This window comes from Peromyscus maniculatus, chromosome 2 (genome assembly GCF_049852395.1).
Source record: "Peromyscus maniculatus bairdii isolate BWxNUB_F1_BW_parent chromosome 2, HU_Pman_BW_mat_3.1, whole genome shotgun sequence".
Taxonomy (NCBI): Eukaryota; Metazoa; Chordata; class Mammalia; order Rodentia; family Cricetidae; genus Peromyscus; species Peromyscus maniculatus.
In genome coordinates this window covers 6,745,066-6,764,722 of record NC_134853.1, presented here as the reverse complement: position 1 = coordinate 6,764,722, position 19,657 = coordinate 6,745,066, and the positions used below count along the sequence as shown (strand labels likewise).

Below are 19,657 nucleotides of genomic sequence, written 5' to 3'. Positions count from 1 at the left end.
CCAGCAGCCACCCAGGAGGACAAGGGTAGTCACAAGGCGCAGGAAAGGGGTGTGGGAGGGCGCTCCAGCCAGGGTTCGGCCTTTGTCAAACAGAGCTGGTAAGTAGCTCATTCAGGATTTTCAGAAACCTTTTGGCGAGCAGAGAAGAAAAGGAGAGAATACGGCCTTCTCTTGTTGTCATTCTCTCAGGTCATATCTGTATCTAAAAAGAGTGACTCGTGGCTAAGGCACAGCAGGGAGACATGATGAACTCACAGCACAGAGGGGACTCTGGAATTGAAATGCTGGCCTCCCCCTCTCCAGTGTTAGATGAGATTTCATAAGGTTGTGATCATGTGAAATCTGGACCCAGACTTCCACTGGTGCCTCAACCCAAGGATATTTTTATAACAATGTATTTTTATAGTTAATGGATGCAAAATATAGAAAACTAAATATAGTTCATGACCGCTGAGAAAACTGCCTAATTTAAAAATATTAAACGGTATGTTTTAGTATAGTAATGCTGTACTTACAGAAGTATAAATATCTAAGGATTGAAGCTTATTTTTGCATGATTCATACAAACAGCATGCTCATCGCCACACTGTCGAGATACAGCATATGTCCAGTTTACTGCAGTTTGTCTCAGAGGAGACTTCCTCCTGCTCCCTCCTCCAGCTACCTTCCCCTCCTCTTCCCCACCCCCTCCTTCCTCTGCTTCTTCCTCTCTACCTCTTCTGCTCTTCTTATTTCATGTCAAGGCTGAACTGAACATTGAACTGAAATATCCAAATACTGTAAATTCAGGACCAGTTGAATTTTGATTCCAGTCGGGTTGGTAAAGCCATGTTTCTGGGTGTTTTGTATCACTTTACAGTATTGATTATTTTCATTTTACTATTGAGAAGTGGCCCAAACATAAAATCAGTGCAGAACTGAGTAACACATAGCACATTGTCTAGAAAATGTGTTCCCAACCCTCTCACGAGTGTGGGACCGAGAGGCTGGGATCCTAGCTGCTAGCTTTATTTATCTGATAGCGAGCAGTGAAAAGTTCTCGCCCTCAGCATAACTTCCCTTGCCATTCCTCTGACACCTACTGGGTTTTCTTCCCAGTCATATGGTCCACTAACGGAACTTCAGCCTCATCTGGGGAAAGTACTGTTTCATTTTTGTTCATCACTTGCTAGAACTCTAGGTCATTTGACAACACTTAAGAATACCTTTAATCCCAGCCTTGGGAGGCAGAGGTAGGAGGATCTCTGTGAGTTCGAGGCCAGCCTGGACTACAGAACAAGTTCCAGGACAGTCAAGGCTACACATAGAAGACCTATGGAGGGAGGGGCAGGATTGGTTTTTCAAGGCCTGCCTGAGACTTCTGGTAGCCTGATGGCACCCATCCACGTGCACATCCTACAGAATCCAACCCAGTCTTAACACACATGAAACAAGTTCAGTGACATCTGGTCATTCCTTTCTTCTCTGAACTAAAACTGGTCCCTTGCAGCTCAGCTCCTCCTCGTTTTCCAGTTCTGTTGACTGACACCTGTTTTGCCCTCCTGGTGGCAGTGTGGGCTCTTGGCCAGAGGGTGGTTCTCCACACTTCACCCCCTCACCTTGTCAAAGACCACTGAATGCAGCCCGGAGGTAACATCGCACTTCCTGTATGGGCTGAGGTAGAACACTCGGGCTCTGATACTAGAATCACCTGCTGCCTTTTTGCTTTTCAAGGTTTATTATTATAAGGAGAAACACAGCGTATTTTGTTATTGTAAACAGATTTTTCTGGGTAATACTTAATTTTATCCAAGGTTTCGAGAAGTCTCCTACACCGACATTATCAGAGCTAAGTCATCTCCTGGCCCTTGTTATATCTGATTGATAATTTCCTAAAAACAAACTTCTGTGCTGACCTGCTCTTGATTCCTTGTATCTCTGTGTCTTTTCCTAAAGGTGTAAAATGCTGTGCCTGAGCATGTTGCTCTAATATTTACCGCATGCAGGCATGAGGTTTATATAAATGTTGGGGGTAACTGCCTAATTGAGTTATCAGGAAAGCTGTGCAAATTACACAAAACTACTAGCAGATGAATTTACTTCCTCCGAGCAGGTCATATCCTTTAGATACGTAACTCATAGTGTAGTGATTGCATGAGCAGACATCACGAAGATCACTAAGACGTGTCATTTGACCCTTAAGGTAACACTAGTACAGACCCCACAGAAAGCAATAGCTCACTCTTGTGATACCAGAACCTTATATGATGATAGGCTTGGGTTTCCTAGCAAGCAATTTTTAAAAAAACAACAGGAGAAAGAAGCTGAGCGCCCACACTCATCTCCACTCCCTAACTGTGGAGTGTGGCCAGCTGCCTCAGGCTCCACCGCTGCATCTGTGGTTCTTACCACTGCCCTCTCTCCATGTGCACGGACCTTCAAATGTGAGCTAAAGTCAACTTTCCTTTCTTGTCAAGTATTTTTGTCACAACAATGAGAAAAGTACCTAACATTCATGGTAACATAAATTTGAGGGTTATTTTCTTTGACACTAATTTTTGTAATCTTAAGTTCAAGTAGTAGTATTTTATTGTGTTTAAGGAGCAAATACTGTGGTTTTAATATTAAGACTTTTTAGGGGCTGGAAAGAAGGATTCAGAGTTAGGAGCACAGGCCGACCTCATCGAGCTGTCAGTGATAGGTGGTGTTTGTTCCCATTCCATAGAGCTGTCAGAGATAGGTGGTGTTCGTTCCCATTCCATAGAGCTGTCGGTGATAGGTGGTGTTCGTTCCCATTCCGTGGGTAGCTGTTGCCTCATCTCTCACTCCACCCCTTCTCTCCTTCCCTCCTTCTTTAACCCAGAGCCTCACATTTTACCACTAAACTGCATGTCAGACCCAGGCCCATCATCTAAAAGGAACACGAGAGAGCTTTAACAGTGGAGGAATGGCCTGTGGGAACAGAGCTGCATTGAAATTTCTATGTCCAGACAAACGATTCTCCAGAAACCCTAGCCCATGCTCCTTAGCCCTGCCGTCTCCTCTCTTCCTGGTCTTCTGCCTGTGCCCTGAAGGGTTAGGGAAGCAAAGGTGAAAATAATTTCCTATTCCCATCAACCTTCTAATTCACTTATTCGCGATGTTCTGGGAATTAGTACCAGGGAAACTCCTGTTTGCCAGCTGGGCATCAATACTTAGTGACATTCTTAGCCTACAGTGCTGGCCATTGAGAATACAGATGTGGTCCTCTTGCTGATGAATCTCTCTTCAAACGGGAAAGCCTTCCAGTGGAGCAGCATCCTGCTGGGGCAGTGTTCTGTTCTGTGGACTGAAGGAGACAAGAATATACAGATAATAATTGTGTGGTCGGGGTCCCCCCAACATGAGGACTGTATTAAAGGTGGCACATTGGGAGGGCTGAGAAGCACTGCTGTAGATGTGTATGGACTCCAGTGGCAAGGCAGGTCTTCCGGTGTACCCATGTTCCCTGCAGTCCGAGAGCCTCTGGGGAGGACAGGAAAGGCCACAGTGTGCTCATCCCGAGCAAGGGTCAGCAGCACCTCTGCTCTTCCACACTGGGGAAACTGAGGAAGGACGCATGGGGGGCCTTGGAAACCCGCAGCGTGTACATAGTGCCTGCGTGTTGAGCTCTAGGACCAATGAAGCATGGGAGCGTAATGTCTGAAGCGTGCAGGGGCCGCCACAAGGCGGTGATGGGTATAGGAGTCGGCCCACTCCTCGGGGCTACGCAGGGGCAGCACTCCAGAGGAACGAACGGTCAGCGCTTTGGCGGAGTTCCCTGAGACGTAGGTGACGGATGTGAGGCTCCGGCCCTGATCCTGTGCCTGTGGGCAGAAGAGTGGGGCACTGGATAAACACAGTCCAGCTCTGTGTGTGTTTAGGGTTACACAGCAGGAGGAGAGAGTCTGAGCAGTGACGAGCTCGTCCTCTGTCCTGCGACAGGAGGAGAGGGTGCTTCCTGCTCTGAGGACCCTTAGGCTGACACAAAGCCTGTGGAGACAGCTCTAGGGAGTCAGCAGGGAAGGGAGCAAGATGCCACAGGTGACGCCCACAGCGCCATTAGAGAGGCCACCAAGGCACGTCTCTGTCTGGGAGGGTGAGTCGGGAAGGTGGTCCCGCTGTCGGGGGAGGCAGGCCCGAGTGGGGCTGCTATTGGTCGGCTCTGGGGAAAATGATGCTCGAGGACACAGTGAGAAGAATGAGATGCAAGCCCTGTGGGATGGCAACAGTTGCCTTTGTAGACAGCCCTGGGTTTTTTGTTTTGTTGTGTTTAAAGTCCTTTGTTACATTTGTATTTATTTTGTGTGTCCATGGGGAAGGATGGAGCTGGAAGACAGCATTATGGGAGTGGGTGCTCTCCTACCACGGGAGTCCCAGATATCACACTCAAGTCTTGAGGCATGGCGGCACCCGCCTAAAGTGTGTGTGTTCCGTGTTGTTCGCTCTGTCGTTGGCACACGCTGTGATGCTCAGGTGGCAGACGCTGAAACAGACCCTGAAAAAGGTGGTTTGCCCTGACCTGATAGTGGAGTACAACGTGAGCTGCCCAGTCGGGCACCTTCTCTCTCTGCTGGCAGCTAATACCCAGGGAGGACCCACATACTTTCTACTTATTCCTAGCTTCCATAAATGTGGCTTTAACAGATTTTCAGAATGCTGTATAAAATTGTTTTTACCCCAAAAAAAAGTTATTACGGTCATGAAAAAGCAAGTTGACTGTGAATGCTAACTAGAGTTTCAGTTTATTGGTTTGGACTTTTTATTTTTTTGCATTTAGTTATAATGAAAACATGCAGTGTAAACAGGATGTAATTTATTCAGTTTACAAGTAATTGACACGTTGCTTCTGTGCTGTTTTCTGGCAGGTTGTGGCTATGTATGTTATGCTGTAAACTGACTTTACCATCCCTGAAGGAACTCATTTACACATGGAGTGATAGCCACACATCTTTTCTCCTGTGCACTTTTTTACAAAGTGGTCTCAAGGTGATGGTGTCTTCAGCCCCGGGAATTGAAATCTAGGAGCAGCGCTGTCCAGTGCTTCTGTACAAAGCTCAGCCATTGGTGTTCTGCAAGCACCTGGTGGGGATGCCTCCTCCCCCCTGCTTTAAGTCATTAAGTCCTTTGAACAAGTTAGGTCAATGCGGAGGATGTGTCCCCTAATTTTGCTATGGAACTCTGAGCAACAGACTACCTCCCCCTCCCCCCATGCTAGTTTGGAGACTCTCCTGAATAGAAACGAACTGTGCCATAGTATACTACAGTGTCATAATCTGTATTTTTAAAATGCCTGCTAGAGACCAGCACGAAACCTCTAAACTCATGTTCTCAAAAGCCTGAAAGGAGTTCTGACGACGTACCTTGTGTGGAGGGAAAAGGTAGCAGCCGGCCCTCCTTCCAGACATGGCTCTGCTCCGGGGCGGTTGGGATGCAGGATGCACTCTGACTCATTTATGGACGCATCTGACCCGCTGGAGAGTCTGCTGCTGTCTGCCCTTGAAGTAGCGCCACGATTTAATTTGCTCCTCCGTTTGTTGCAGAGAAAGCAGCAGCTGCCAACATAGATGAAGTGCAGAAGTCAGACGTGTCCTCCACAGGGCAGGGTGTCATCGACAAGGATGCGCTGGGGCCGATGATGCTTGAGGTACCACACCCTCTTCGGTTTTGTGTTTTCAAATGTGTTCAGTATTCATGTGCTGTGTTTAATTTCAGGTGAGCATAATTTAAGGAGAAGCCACACTCCTGTGCTCACTAATGCGTGTGTCTGTGTTAGAGCTCTTGCCTCCTGCACGTGTGTGTGCAAGTACAACCTAGAACTCAGATGAGACCACAAGCTGGCAGGCCCTCATTGTCCACTGAGCATGCCTTTTCCAGAGCTGTACTTACGCATCCTGTTAAGTTCCGTGGGATCCGTTCCTCTGGTTCAGTGTCCATGTGTGTCTTGTGCCTCTGCCTGCATAGACAGCTTAAATGTGAAAACCATAGAGGTTGATGCTTTTAGGGCTGTTACTTCAAACTAGCTCATTTGTCTCATAAAAATGAAGGTTGAAATTGGATGAAGGGACTTTTTGAAAGCGTAACAGAGTGGCTGCTCTTGGCGGCCTTAGGGCAGCTACTGTCTCAAGCTTATAAAATCTTCCCTAGTTCTATTAACTAGTACTAAACACAAAGTGCTTTGCTGTCCCTCTTTCAAAATTTAAATTCTACATGTGGGATATGGTAAGATGAGAGAAAAATACCACTGAAGAAAGAAACCGAGATGCTGAGACATCAGTTATGCGAGTTCTCTGAGTAATTTGCTCTGTTGATGACGTGCTGAGTCGAAAGGACCACGTGGCCAGAGCTGCGGCATTGTCGTCTGGGAAGCACCGTGCCTGCTGCAGCGGCCGGCCGGCCACGTGGGAGTAAGAACTGGGATTTGTAAAACAAAGCTAGCTAGTGCTCTCTTGACCTTATTGTCCCTTTTCTCATAAGATAATTTTTGTTTCTTAGAAACCTAATTCTGTAGGAACCTGCTGTATAACTGGGGGCTGGAGATGGAAGAATAAAGCTCTCCTGACCCAGTCTTTGCATTTAAAAATAACAAAATGCATTCCCTGGGGCTGGGCCTGCTAGTGAAAAGGCTTTAAATGACCTAGGTTGGCCCTTGTGCGCGGGGGCACAGCACTTAATGGGATTTTCCGTACTCATCACAGCCATGGAGGAACACTTCCCATTTGGTTCTTAGAAGCAGTAAAGAAGGTTGTGACCAGGTGACTATTTAGAATTCTATAAAAGAAGTGGGCAGCTTCCTTTGGAAAAACTTAGGAATTGCAAGCAGAAATTTACTTGGAATTTTTCCATATACCTGTTTGTTATGTCTGGGGAGAGGAAAGAACACTGGAGACTCCTCAGACCTCTGAGGCTTCTAAAAAGAAATGCTTAGAGCAACCACAGGCTATGGCTGAGCCCTTGAGAACAAGTTCGTTAATCGTAGAAATTGGATTGCTGGATGTCAGCGGCCCTGATCTCATAAAATCAAACCAAGATTTTTGCTGTTTGAAAATAATCTTCTGGGAATTGAGTACATAGAGCAAGCACCTGTATAGAATCCTATCAGAGCAGAAGGACCTGAATCTAGTGGCTCGTGGTTTAAATTGAAACCTTTATCCCTGTTTACATGTAATCGGTTAAACAGGGAAAGCGCGTTCTAGTAGAGCTGTTCCTAGGTGGAGATGCACACTCATGCTTGCATCATAGCATAGTGGTTGCTAGGCAACAGAAGCAAATGTCCACTTTTTTCATCAGAGCCTATCATAGTAAGCTTTAAAGAACACAAACAGTTTTAGAAGACAGCCACTTTCATCTTTCAGTTTTATTAGGCTACAAATCAGCCTTCTTATAGGGTACCAAGCCGTAAGAAGTGGCATACCCTTCCAAAAGCCAGTGCTAGTGATTCAGGGATGAAAGCCTGAGAACGTCTGCTGAGTGTCCAGCGGAGGCAGTGAGCTGACGAGGGGCTCGGGGTCTGTGATGGGCACATGCTCTTTCCTGTGCCCCTGCCCGCGCACGCTGGTGTTCACCGGTTGGCGCAGACTGTGTTCGTGCCATTTACGTATTTATAGTCTTGCTTTACCCTGTATGTGGTTCATATTGTAGAGAAAACCTGACAGAATATTTACGAAAAATCTAACCTGCGGCAATGGTTTTGGTTTGGCTTGGTTTGGGTCTTGGCTTCATTGTTGTTTTTCTGGTTGTTATTGTGTCAAGACAGGTCTTGACATGTAGCTCAGACTTGACTTGAACTCGGGCGCTGGGGTTGCAGATGTACGCCACCACACCCTGTTTGATTTCTCTTTCCCTTGTAAACAACTTGTCAGCGTTCGGGCCGTCTGTATCCACTGTATGTGGGACTGGACGTGGTGCACCCGTGTTACAAGTGCGATAGACATGTGTCGTGAAGAGACTAAGTGGAGTAAACTGACTGGCAGGGAGCTCTGAGCAGTGTCCAGCCGCAGGACTCTGGTTAGCGAGGGTCGGAAGTGGGAAAGGAGTGGCTGGACACGGAGCCATCACTGCCAGTGCAGACAAGGAGGGTCAGGCTCCAGTTGGGTCCCCTGGATTCAGCAGGGACTCTGCTCTGGACTGTTGGAGCAGAGGACACCAGAAGGACACCGTGTGCCCAGAGCAGAGTAAACATACCCCATGGCTGTCATTTATCTTCACTTCCTACGACGTTTACCTCACCTTCCTGTAATCCAGAGTGAAGCGACACCAGAGCGAGACAGCCCGTTACAGGACGCATGCTACCAAAACTTAGATAACTTAGGCGCCCGTTTCTTAATCTGGGGACACTCTTGGCCCATGCTGCCATCCCCATGAGTTCACCATGCCAGAGACCCTGCCCAGATCCTTCCTTACACACCAGACAATGAAGGCCGGATGTCGCTTTGAAGGTCTGAGACCATCTGCGATTTCACTTAAACCCTGGCCACTTGGAAAGTTGTAAAAATTAGGGGATTTCCCCTGGTACTTATTTTTAAACTGAGGAAAAACTGATCGCTGGCCCCTTCCTCTCACTGCGTACCATGCAGAGGTGTGGAACAAAGTGATGGTACATGGGCTGGTGGACAGGGCTCTTGGGCTACCCTCGTGGAGTCTTTCTATCCTGGTCTGAAAAACAGATCAAGTCCTACATGTGTTCATTTGCCAACATGTATTTCCTGGTAGATTCACAGACACAGTGTTTATTTTTGGTTTTAACAAGAGACCCTTCTCTAGCCTCTCTTCCACTGACTAGAATGAAATCATTTCTGTTTCCCAAGAGAAAGTGTGTTAATTAAAGGGCAAGGAAACTCTGTTTCCCTTGCAGAGCTGGTCGGTCCCCTTTCTAACAGCTGCTTGGCTTTATGTTGTAGCCTTTCTAATACAGTTGGTCTTTCTCTTTAGGCCCTCGATGGGTTCTTCTTTGTAGTGAACCTGGAAGGCAACGTGGTATTCGTATCAGAGAATGTGACGCAGTACCTAAGGTATAACCAGGAAGAGCTGATGAACAAAAGTGTCTACAGCATCCTGCATGTCGGGGACCACACTGAATTCGTCAAGAACCTGCTGCCAAAGTCCATAGGTAAATGTCAGCTGATACCCCGCAGCCTCCCGTACCCTCCCACATATTTTCTTGGTGAGAGTGAGCAGGTAGAACTGTGTTGTGTCATGGCCATGACAGCAACTCTGAGTAGTCCAGTAGGAGTCATGGATGCCAATGCTGATCCTGAATGAAGGGTCGTGTTGATCTTACATAGGAACCATGTGAAAATAACTCAGAAAATAAGAGCAGCTATTGGCAGAGGTATTTTTTATAAGACCAGTTGAAACCTTTACCTACATCACCCACTGCCCACCAACTTGGATAGTCGGCTTTGCTATGGCCATCTGAAAAGCGGCTGTGACATGCTAAGATTTGCCTCTCGTGGAGTTCTCTGTAGAAAAGAATGTGGTATGTGTGTGATGTGCGAGTAGGGTGTTCTGAAAATGACCACTAGGGCACATGCCACAGTCTGGGGGTATTGACCCCAGGTTTTTCATGTTAGTCTCTTGAGCAGCTCTGCAGATGTCTTCGCAGAGCGTAGCCCACCCCCTGTCTCAAGTTTCCTGACTTACACTGCAGAAATGCACGTGGCGCGTGTGGGCCAGCGTTAGCATTGGGAACCTCAGCGTGTTTATTTTTTTAGTATTCTTACTTAGACTGTTCAGAACATCTTCACAGATAAAACCACGTACATGTTTTAGTGGGGAGTAAGGTCAGGTATGAATCGGCAAGTGTCCTTTTACTGTCTGTATGTGCTGGTCTTAAACGTGACCAGTAAACAGGAGTACCCTCTAGCTGCCATTACGGCCAGCCTTGCCTTGTGAGGATAAACCTTTGTTCTCCGTGACTGCAGCGATCCCCCAAGATTGTGAGCCCTGTGTGGGGTCTTTTGTTTCAGTCACTGGTAAATGTAGAAGAACAGGTTTCATAGTTGAAATGACTAATTTTCCGATCTCATCAGTAATGTTCTGTTCCTCAAAGGACTTAGTGCTTCTTAATTTGCCTGTCTAAAGAGCCCTCCTCTTTCTTTCTCCACGCTGCGCCTTTTCCTTTAGTCTCCGCTTTCTTCCTCGTCTGGACCGAGAAGAACGTCCCCTCTTCTCTGCTGGCTCTGTGTAGTCTCCCTTATGTGACTAGCTTTCCCAAGTGCGGATAGTGAAGTGAGCCTTGTCTTCCGGGCTCTGGGAGCCGCCGGCCTCCCTCAAGAACTAGAGCAGTGGCTGCGGCCTTCTGCTCTCTGGAGTGGCTTTCCTCGCCAGCCTGGGAGCAGGTGCCGGCCTTGGGTCCACAGTGGCTCCCACCGCCCCTGGTATTCTCTGACTGCTGACTGCGTTCCTTTGGGGGATGCTGGTAAAGAAAGGAGGCGGAGTGAGGTAGCGTTAGGGTGATTCTACGTGAAGCACTGTGGTTCAGGAAAGTGTCAAGCATGGTGGGTGTATGAAGTCCCTGTGCTTTCCTTATGCCCTTTAAAATGGGCAGCCCTCAGCCCACTATTGCCTTATAATCTCCTTTTGCCTTTTGCCTCTCAGTGAATGGGGGATCTTGGTCTGGCGAACCTCCCAGGCGGAACAGCCATACCTTCAACTGTCGGATGCTGGTGAAGCCTTTACCTGATTCAGAAGAGGAAGGCCATGATAACCAGGAAGCACATCAGAAATATGAAGCTATGCAGTGCTTTGCTGTGTCTCAGCCCAAGTCCATCAAAGAAGAAGGAGAAGGTAGGCCAGACCCTGGGAGACCCTGTCTGGTCACAGCCTGAGGGGTCAGAGTGGTGCCCACACAGAGGAAAGTGTGAAGCAGTTCCTTGATCCTTCCCCATCTTTACTGTTTGTATAGTTCGGATTTTTCCTCTATAACATTGGGGGGGGGGTTGAACTTGTGCTGCTAAGCAAGCATTGTACCTCTAAGTTATATCTCAGTTTGAAAATGTTCTGTGCTAATGAAAGTGGCGCATCTCCATGTCCAGCGCGGCAGCCAGGAGTCACATGAAAGCAGCACTTGAAACTGCAGTAGCTCCACCAGGGGCATGTGTGCCTGGTGACCATGGCACTTCTGCAGCTCTGACAGTGACTGTTAAGGGGACCCTGGGTTGCCTTGAACACCAATGCAAATCTTATGCCACAGCCCCAGAAGAATGTACATGGGTATAAGCAGCATTTTCCATGCTTTGCAGGGAGTGATGGACTCTGTGGAACTTCTCTGTGGACACCACGTCTTCAGTGTGGTGGAATAGCAGAGTGGACAGACAAAGGGGTTGGCAGTGGGGGGCTTCCAGGGGCGTAAGCTTACTGGGCCACTCACTCCCTAACGAGATGCCCTCCAACCAGCTAATGCACACCGCCGAGAGCCCCCTTAGTGTAAGATGTTGCTGCAGAGAGCACTCTGGGAGCAGCAGGAGGGAATGGGCTTGTGACGCACTCCAGTTCAAGGAAGGTAACCTAGAGGTAATCAGACAGGCCAACCTCTAAGTCAGCCATAGCTCTGGCTGCGGGCGAATTCCTTCACTTCTCTTTTATTATCCATTTCTTACGTGAAATTGCCAGTGCAAGTATCAAATTTCGTACAGAATGGGGATGCAGGTGTGATTCGAGGTGCAGTGCTTAGTTGATGTGTGTGCAGCCCTGGGTTCAGTTCTCAGCATGTGTGCACACACGTGCATACACACAGGACTGATGATGATTGATGACCTATAGTCGCCACTGAATATTAGTTTAGTACTTGTTATTTCAAGTGTGTAAGTTTTTTAATTTAAATTTTATCAGAAAGGGATTATGAAGAGCTATTATAGAAAATATGTGGTATTTCAGAATTAGCCTTTGTTTGGGTGTGACCATCAGACAGTTTCATTCTGTTCACTTAGCAAAAGAAAGCACTGTAGATTCATCTGTGATATTCCAAAGGCATATAAGGTACAGCTGTATCAACTCACTATTATGTCCTCGAGATGAGAACGTGTGGATTCTGGCTGAGGATGTAGTTCTTGGGAAAGTACTTGCCTAGCATGCACAAATCCCTGGGTTGAGTCCCCAAACCAGGCATTGTCAGGAGACCTGTAATCCTAGCACTCAGGAGATAGGCACAGAAAAGTCAGGTCACCCTTGGCCACACACAGCAAGTTTGATGCCAGCCTAAGATGTAGCAGACTCTATCTTTAAATTAATTAACAAAATTGGATTTGAGGCAGAGTGTGGTGGTGCATACCTCTAATCCTAGCTCTTAGATAAGATTCCATTTATTTAAGCTGGTATAACCATGGTAATTCTGCACTTAAGAGATAGCCAGAGGATCACTGCAAGATTGAGGCCAGATTGGTCTACAAGTGAGTTCCAGGCCAGCCAGAGGGACATAGCAAGACTCCTACATTAAAAGAAAAAAAGGCAAGGCCGGGCGTGGTGGTGCACGCCTTTAATCCCAGCACTCGGGAGGCAGAGCCAGGTGGATCTCTGTGAGTTCGAGGCCAGCCTGGGCTACAGAGTGAGTTCCAGGACAGGCACAAAGCTACTCAGGGAAACCCTGTCTCGAAAAAAACCAAAAAAAAAAAAAAAAAAAAAAGAAAAAAGAAAAAAAGGCAGGGGGTGGATCTGTCTGTTCCTGAAATGTAGCATAAATGAAGGCTTCTTTCCTTTTTCCTCTTCCTTTTGTTGTAGCTGCAGTACTGAGCGTTGAACTCACAGCCTTACACATTGTAGGGCGTGTTCAACCACTGAGCCACATACCCACTCCCCATGATGATTGCATTTTAATCTAAAGATACCAGCTATTAATTGATATTCCCCCCCCCCCAAAAAAAAACCTTCCCAAGTTTACAGGTGAATGATTGCAAGTCTGTGGTGGGAGAAGACGTGAAGAGCCTTTCGTCAGCCTTTCTTCACCTTGAAAGAGCCATACAGTGGGCTCTGCATGATATAAGGTGTATAAAACATGTCATGTGTCATGGTGTTCCCCAGAAGTGATCCTCCATGTAGAAAACAAAGAAAGTGAGGCCTGGGGAAATGGTTCAGCAGTTAAGATCACTGGCTGCTCTTCCCAAGGACCCATGTTCAATTCTCAGCACTCACATGGTAGCTCACAACCATCTATAAATCCAGTTTCAGGGGATCTGTCAACCTCTTCTGGACTTCACAGGCACCTGGCATGTAAGTTATACACAGACATACATGCAGGCAAAACACCTATACACATAAAAAATAAAAGTTGCAAAAATTGAAGTGGAGGCAGGGCTAAACGTTAACACTGGCTGTGTGAGGAGCCTTCCATGTCAAGATGCTGAGCCATAAGGCAGCAGCGATTCTGGTGCACTTACTAGGTACAGTGGAGTCTGTGCTCTGAATCTCCATTGGGGGCAGTTTGTATTCCCAGTTTCAAATTTCACCTTCCCCCATCAGGTACCTACCTGGTTTGTTAATAGTGAGCCTGAAGCTAAACAGCAACTCCCGACCAACACTATCCGATTTTAGTTTGATCTTTTCCTTTGTTTACTTTACTATGAATTAATTTGGTTTCCACTCAGTGACTTAGCGAGAACAGTCCCCATACTTGTCTTCACAGGGAGGCGGTTTCCAGTCACCGACTCTCTAGTTTGGGTGGACTCTGACCACGTGTGCTGTGTAGCTTCGGCTCCAGCTCACCCTCACAGCAGCCTCCCACTACAGCCGGACAGAGAATTAATTCCAGGAGAAGCAGAGGGCCATGGCAACTCCCCCTGATCTACAAGGCTGTGTTGTCAGAGATAGTGGAGTTGATGTGGTCACTACAAATACAAATCTTAATGTGATGAACAACTGTGTCTGTTTAAGATTTGCAGTCCTGCTTGATTTGCGTGGCGCGCAGAGTCCCCATGAAGGAAAGGCCAGCCCTTCCCTCATCAGAAAGCTTTACCACCCGCCAGGACCTCCAAGGTAAGTCCTGGTCAAAGAAGACCAAAGCAGTCATTTCAGAACACCTGGGCGTCTGTATACAAGACTGTCTGTGGGGGCTGGAGAGACGGCTCAGTGGTTAAGAGCACTGACTGCTCTTCCAGAGGACCCGGGTTCAATTCCCAACACCCACATGGCAGCTCACAACTGTCTGTAACTCCAAGATCTGACACCCTCACACAGGTAAAATATCAATATACATAAAATAAGAATAAAAACGCGGGCGATGGCAGCACACGTCTTTAATCCCGGCACTCTGGAGGCAGAGCCAGGCGGATTTCTGTGAGTTTGACATCAGCCTGGTCTACAGAGTTCCAAGAAAGCTACACAGAGAAACCCTGTCTCGAAAAACAAAACAAAAAAGTATTTAATTAAAAAAAAAAAGACTGTGAGCCCCTCCACGGTGCTGAGAAGTTGTGGTAGCTAGGACTAGGACTGCTGGGCTGGAAGTGCTGAGGACAGAGGCTCAAGAGGGAGGCAGAGGCTGTCTTCTCTGGGTGTCTTCTGGAGGTGTGTTTGTGCAGCCACCTCCAAACGGCAGGTTTCCCACTCTGCAGTTCTCTCTCCGAGGTCCACCAACCCCAGATCAAAATGAGTCCGTTGTTAAAACATGTCTGTATGATCGCTGCCCTGTATAGAATATAACATTAATTAGAGATCATTTAATGATTAGGGGAGAGGGAAGCTAGGCGTGAATGATAGCACATCCCTGAGACCCATCCCACATTTAGAAGGTAAGGCAGAAATGCTCTGAAGTTCAAGGCCAGCCTAAGCTGGAGAATGTATTCCAAATTAGAATGGACTATATAAGAAGAATAAATAAATAAGGTTAATAAAATAAAAAATACACAGGAAGATAGGGGTCATATGTATATCCTGTACCATTTTACATGAGAAGCTTTAGTGCCCAGGCATTTTAGTATCATGGAGTCTCAGATTAATCCCCCACAGATTCAGGCAGTGACTCTGAATAAGTGTATGTATTCCTAAATTTTCATTGTTTCTCTAGAAAATAGAGGTTGTAAATGTAATGCCGTTATCTCGTAGGCAAGATCACTTCTCTGGACACGAGCACCATGAGAGCCGCCATGAAGCCAGGCTGGGAGGATCTGGTGAGAAGATGCATTCAGAAGTTCCACACGCAGCATGAAGGGGAGTCTCTGTCATACGCCAAGAGGCATCATCATGAAGGTAGGACTCTGCACACTACTCTGTAGGAAGTTTCTTGAGTTGTTTCCTATAGGGATGTTCCGCCCAGAAGAGATTCCAGAAGTTCACCTCACGGAGCTTCTGATTCCTGTGCTGGTGCTGCCTGGCCCAATAAGCTACCTGAGAAAATAAAGCAGACAGTGTTACTGTCCCAAAGATGGACAGAAAGGGGGAGGTCATTTTCTGTAATCCTCACACTTCTAGATGTATGACAAGACAGCCAAGTTCTGTGTAAGCTAAGGAAACAAGAGCCAGTTCATAAGGGCAGTCCGGAAGGAGGAACAGATGAAATCTGCCAAGAGTGAATAAATCCAAGCTCTCCTTCAAGGTATAAACAGCAGACTCCAGATGTTTGCAGATGCCCAGAGAGGCAACCTGACCTGGTCTGCATCACAGACTAACACTTCAGCCATCTCTCGGTACATCCCAGTCCTTAAGGAATACTGCCTTTGAATGGCCTTGTCCTTCTTTGTCATCTCATTGACCCCACACCCAGCCAGGGAGGTGGAGACCCAGGCAGGGGAAGTGCCTGGCTCCTGAGCATTCACACAGTATCAACTGATGACATCTGCAAGCCACAAACCCACCCTGGTTGTCACGCTGCCACGTTCTCCCAAAGTCACTTTTTCTCAAGCAAAATTTGATTTTCTCTTTAAACAACTGAAAACAGAACAGAGTCTTTTTGCTTTACCAAGTGCTGAGTGGGAAAGGAGGCCTGGCCAGCATGCAGTTGGTTAGCGTGGTCTCCACAGCACGTGAGGGACTCAACGGCAGAGCACTGCATCTCAGACCTCACATGGGCAATTGTCTGCCTCTGCCGAAGAGAATCTAACTAATTTGTGGAAAATGGAGCTGTAGTTTGTCATCCATTTAGTGCACATCTGTGACCTTGGCTTTTTAACTAGTAAGGTTTGTATATTAAGCTGTATGCTTTTGAGGCCACTTAATGAAGAAGCACAGACATGGTGGATGTACTCTTAATTCCATTTGCTCCCACACATGTATCTTACTCATCCTTACTTCTTCAAAATTAAGCAAGTAATCAAACATTGTGTACCTTCCAATATTGTTCTTACTGTTAGAGTAAAGGCAAATACAGATGGTGTATTGGACAGAAATCAGTATTTAACCTACCGTTTCACCAGATAATAGCTTGGAATCAAAGCAGAAATTAAAGAGCTACCCTTGGCAAGCGTGTTCAGTGTCCCTGGATCCTGAATGCCCTGCGTTGAATTCCCAGCTTCCTGGTTCCTCACAAGAGAGTTCTTATCAATATGCCAGGTGTAGTCTAGGTTTAGAGAGATGAGACCACGGGAAGAAAACTGCACTTAGACATACAAAATGGGGGATGCCAGAGCCCGGGGAGGTCGCTCAGTGGGTACGTACGAGTGCTTGCCAGTCAGTCATGAGGACCTGAGTTCAGCTATGGTTATATGCTCGCCTGTAACGCCTGCCCTGTGGAAGGTAAGTCAGGATTGCTGGGGCTTTCTAGGCACACACAGGTGCACACAACACGCACCATATGTATACACTCATACAAAAATGAATATATAAATAATAATTCTTTAAAGAAACAGGTAACCCCAGAAGTTTCCACCTGCATCAAGTGCAAGAAATATGCTAGGTCTTCTTTGAGTTGGGGGGGCGTCCTGCATGTTCGGTGTGCTCACACATTGTTCCTTAGTATACAGACCAAATGGAAATGGAAAACCTTCAGCGGTCACAGCCAAGGTCAGAGGAACTCTGAAATTATAAGCCACTGAGAATGTGAGTCCTTTACACAGTTGTGTTTCTGCTACCTATAGACCCGTGCTTATTTCGCAGGGTACCACTCACATAGAACAGTGACTGATTCCCAGTCCGGCCACTTCAGAGTCCATGCAGGCAGTGGCTGATAGCAGACAGATGTGTCCCAATGGCGTGTCTGACTGCGCTGTGGAGGGCAGCTGACAAACCGAGAAGGAAGCTGTACAGGAAATCAGAGCCCTCCCTTACCTGCCGTTCTCTGACTTGGTGAACGTGCTTGGTCATTTGGGGGCTGCTTGTTCAGCCCACAAAATTTGTCCCAGCAACGATGTACTAGAAACATGATAGTCTTCTTAAAATTATTTAAGAAGCAACTCAATTTTATCACTATTTTTTTCCGAATTGAGATCATTTTTATATGAAATATTCATTATAAAATGCAATTCTAAAAAATTAAAATTAAAAAATACAGTTCAATGAGACCACAAATCTCAAGGTTATTATAAGAGAAATTACATTAAGCCAGTTGATTTGCTTTGTATTTCTTGTCTTCAAATAGAAGTATCTGGCCTTTATCTGGAAGGTAAATGATCACTCTCGCTAAGGTCTGCGCATGGGTTTCAGTTTTGTTTGCCGTTTCTTCTGACAGGTCTTTACCTTTCCTTCCTATCGTCCTAAGCATGGGCATACCACTTCCCGCAGTGTCATCTCAAGATGAGTATTCAGACACCAGTGTCGTGACGCTCATCCTGATGTTCACGCTGCAAAGGGAATCGAAGGCAGATCACACTTGGGGAGTCCATGTTTGGGGTTATATGCAGTTGCGATGTTTTCTGATATCGTTCAGAAGTTAGAGAAAGGCTTATTTTGACCTGATAAACTGTTTACACTCACTTTGCCCCATAATAATGATTTAAGAAAGAGCAGTTTAGGGGGCTGGAGAGATGGCCCAGAGAGAGGTTAAGAGCACTGGCTGCTCTTCTAGAGGACCCAGGTTCGGTTCTCAGCACCTACATGATGGCTTATAACAGTCTGTGGAACTCCAGTTCTACTTTCATATATTTGGGCAAAATACTCATATGCATAAATAAAAATTAAAGTAAAAATAAAAACAAATCTTAGAAAATAAAGGGCAGTTTGAGTTTTCAAGCTGTTAGTCTTTATCATTGTTTGTTGGTATTTTGAGTGAGAAGTAAATGAATGTTTTAATATCATGATGTTTTATGACCTGTAACTTTTTAACAGGCTGGTAGGAAACCTAATGGAAGTTTCCATTATTATTATGTCTTGACGGTCCTCCCTTGCTCCTCCTCCCTGATTTTCTTTTTCTTTCTTTCTTTTTTAGTTTTTTTTCTAAACATGCCTTGTTTCCCTTTCTGCCGCAGTTCTGAGACAAGGATTGGCGTTCAGTCAGATCTATCGTTTTTCTTTGTCCGATGGCACTCTTGTTGCTGCACAGACGAAAAGCAAACTCATCCGTTCTCAGACGACTAACGAGCCTCAGCTTGTAATATCCTTACACATGCTTCACAGGTAATCGCGCACTAGGCCTCAGTTTCCCTCCTCTGTTGAGGGAAACACTACAAGAGCAATATGACACCCTGTAGCTTCTCAGGGTCCACAGACTCCTGTTCTTTGACTATATGGCGTTCTAAACTGTGAATGAGATTGCTGTTACACACTCTTGGCTAGAAACCACCTCACTGGACCCGCAAAGTCAGGCTGCCCTTTGCATTTTATATTGAACATTAAAAACACAAGAATTTTGCTGCCATACTTGGGAGGCAGAGGCAGGTGGATCTCTGAGAGTTCAAGGCCAGCCTGGTCTATATAGCAAGCTCCAGGACAGCCAGGAATACATAGAGAGACCCTGTCTCAAACAAAAGAATACAGGACTTGGCTTCACCCTCCTGTTACACTTGAGAAGGGAAATTCAGGGGATAACACAGGCAAGAGCAGGAAAAGTGAAGCCAAGGCTAAGGTTTCTAATCCTGTGTGCTTAAACTTTTCAGTGTATATTCTTAGGTTAGTTCTTGGGTTTAAATTTCCTCACATTAGACTTTAAATTGAATGGTAATAACCATCTATAGTAAAAGAAAGAAAATTAAATGTTGATTTTTAAATAAATGTCATAGAGCATATTGTTTAAGATACTCATTTAGGAAAATGATTGAATTTCAGATTCTATAAATGTTTATGTATATGCTGAGGGGAACTTTATGAGGTACTGCCAGGATATATATACAGTTGCTCTGCTTCAAGAGTCCCAGTTTATTGCATTTCTCAGTTATTTTGCTTTCTAGTACAGGAATTAAAAAAAGTCAGGCAGCCCTAGTTTCCAACTGTTAGTGAACCTGACCTCCGATTGAAACTGTTTGAGAGGGATTACAGAGGTGGCGCACCCCCCCCCTCCCCCCCGCCCCCAGCTGAAGCTGGTGTTTGACGGGCGGTGAACGTGTTTGGTAACTCATAATCGACTGCCAGGCGGAAACAGAAGCGCATGGGGCTCGGGAGACCCGCTTGTAAGCATCAGTTAAGGAGGGGATGGGCGTTTTCCTGGAATGGGGCAGGTTAAACTCACAGACTGTGTCACCCAGATCCCCCCCCCCCCATCTGTCTTCCTCTGGCCTGCAGTGACTGCGGAGAGGAGAGGACTCTGTTCCACACGGTAGCTAATACCCGTCAGAGTAACTCCTACTGCCTCTGATGGAACTGCCAT

The 19,657-nt window shown here is 46.4% G+C and overlaps 1 protein-coding gene across 9 annotated transcripts in view; it reads left to right on the top strand.

Annotated features, from left to right (window-relative positions):
* Ncoa2 (nuclear receptor coactivator 2) overlaps nucleotides 1-19,657 on the top strand; it is a 258,198-nt gene that overhangs the window by 198,117 nt on the left and 40,424 nt on the right. For all 9 annotated transcript variants that reach the window (XM_076563719.1, XM_076563713.1, XM_076563712.1 and 6 more), the window contains 6 exons: nucleotides 5,541-5,644; nucleotides 8,929-9,106; nucleotides 10,597-10,785; nucleotides 13,864-13,965; nucleotides 15,031-15,174; nucleotides 18,324-18,471. In XM_076563719.1, coding sequence (XP_076419834.1) covers nucleotides 5,541-5,644; nucleotides 8,929-9,106; nucleotides 10,597-10,785; nucleotides 13,864-13,965; nucleotides 15,031-15,174; nucleotides 18,324-18,471 — 865 coding nt within the window. The remainder of the gene's footprint in view (nucleotides 1-5,540; nucleotides 5,645-8,928; nucleotides 9,107-10,596; nucleotides 10,786-13,863; nucleotides 13,966-15,030; nucleotides 15,175-18,323; nucleotides 18,472-19,657) is intronic.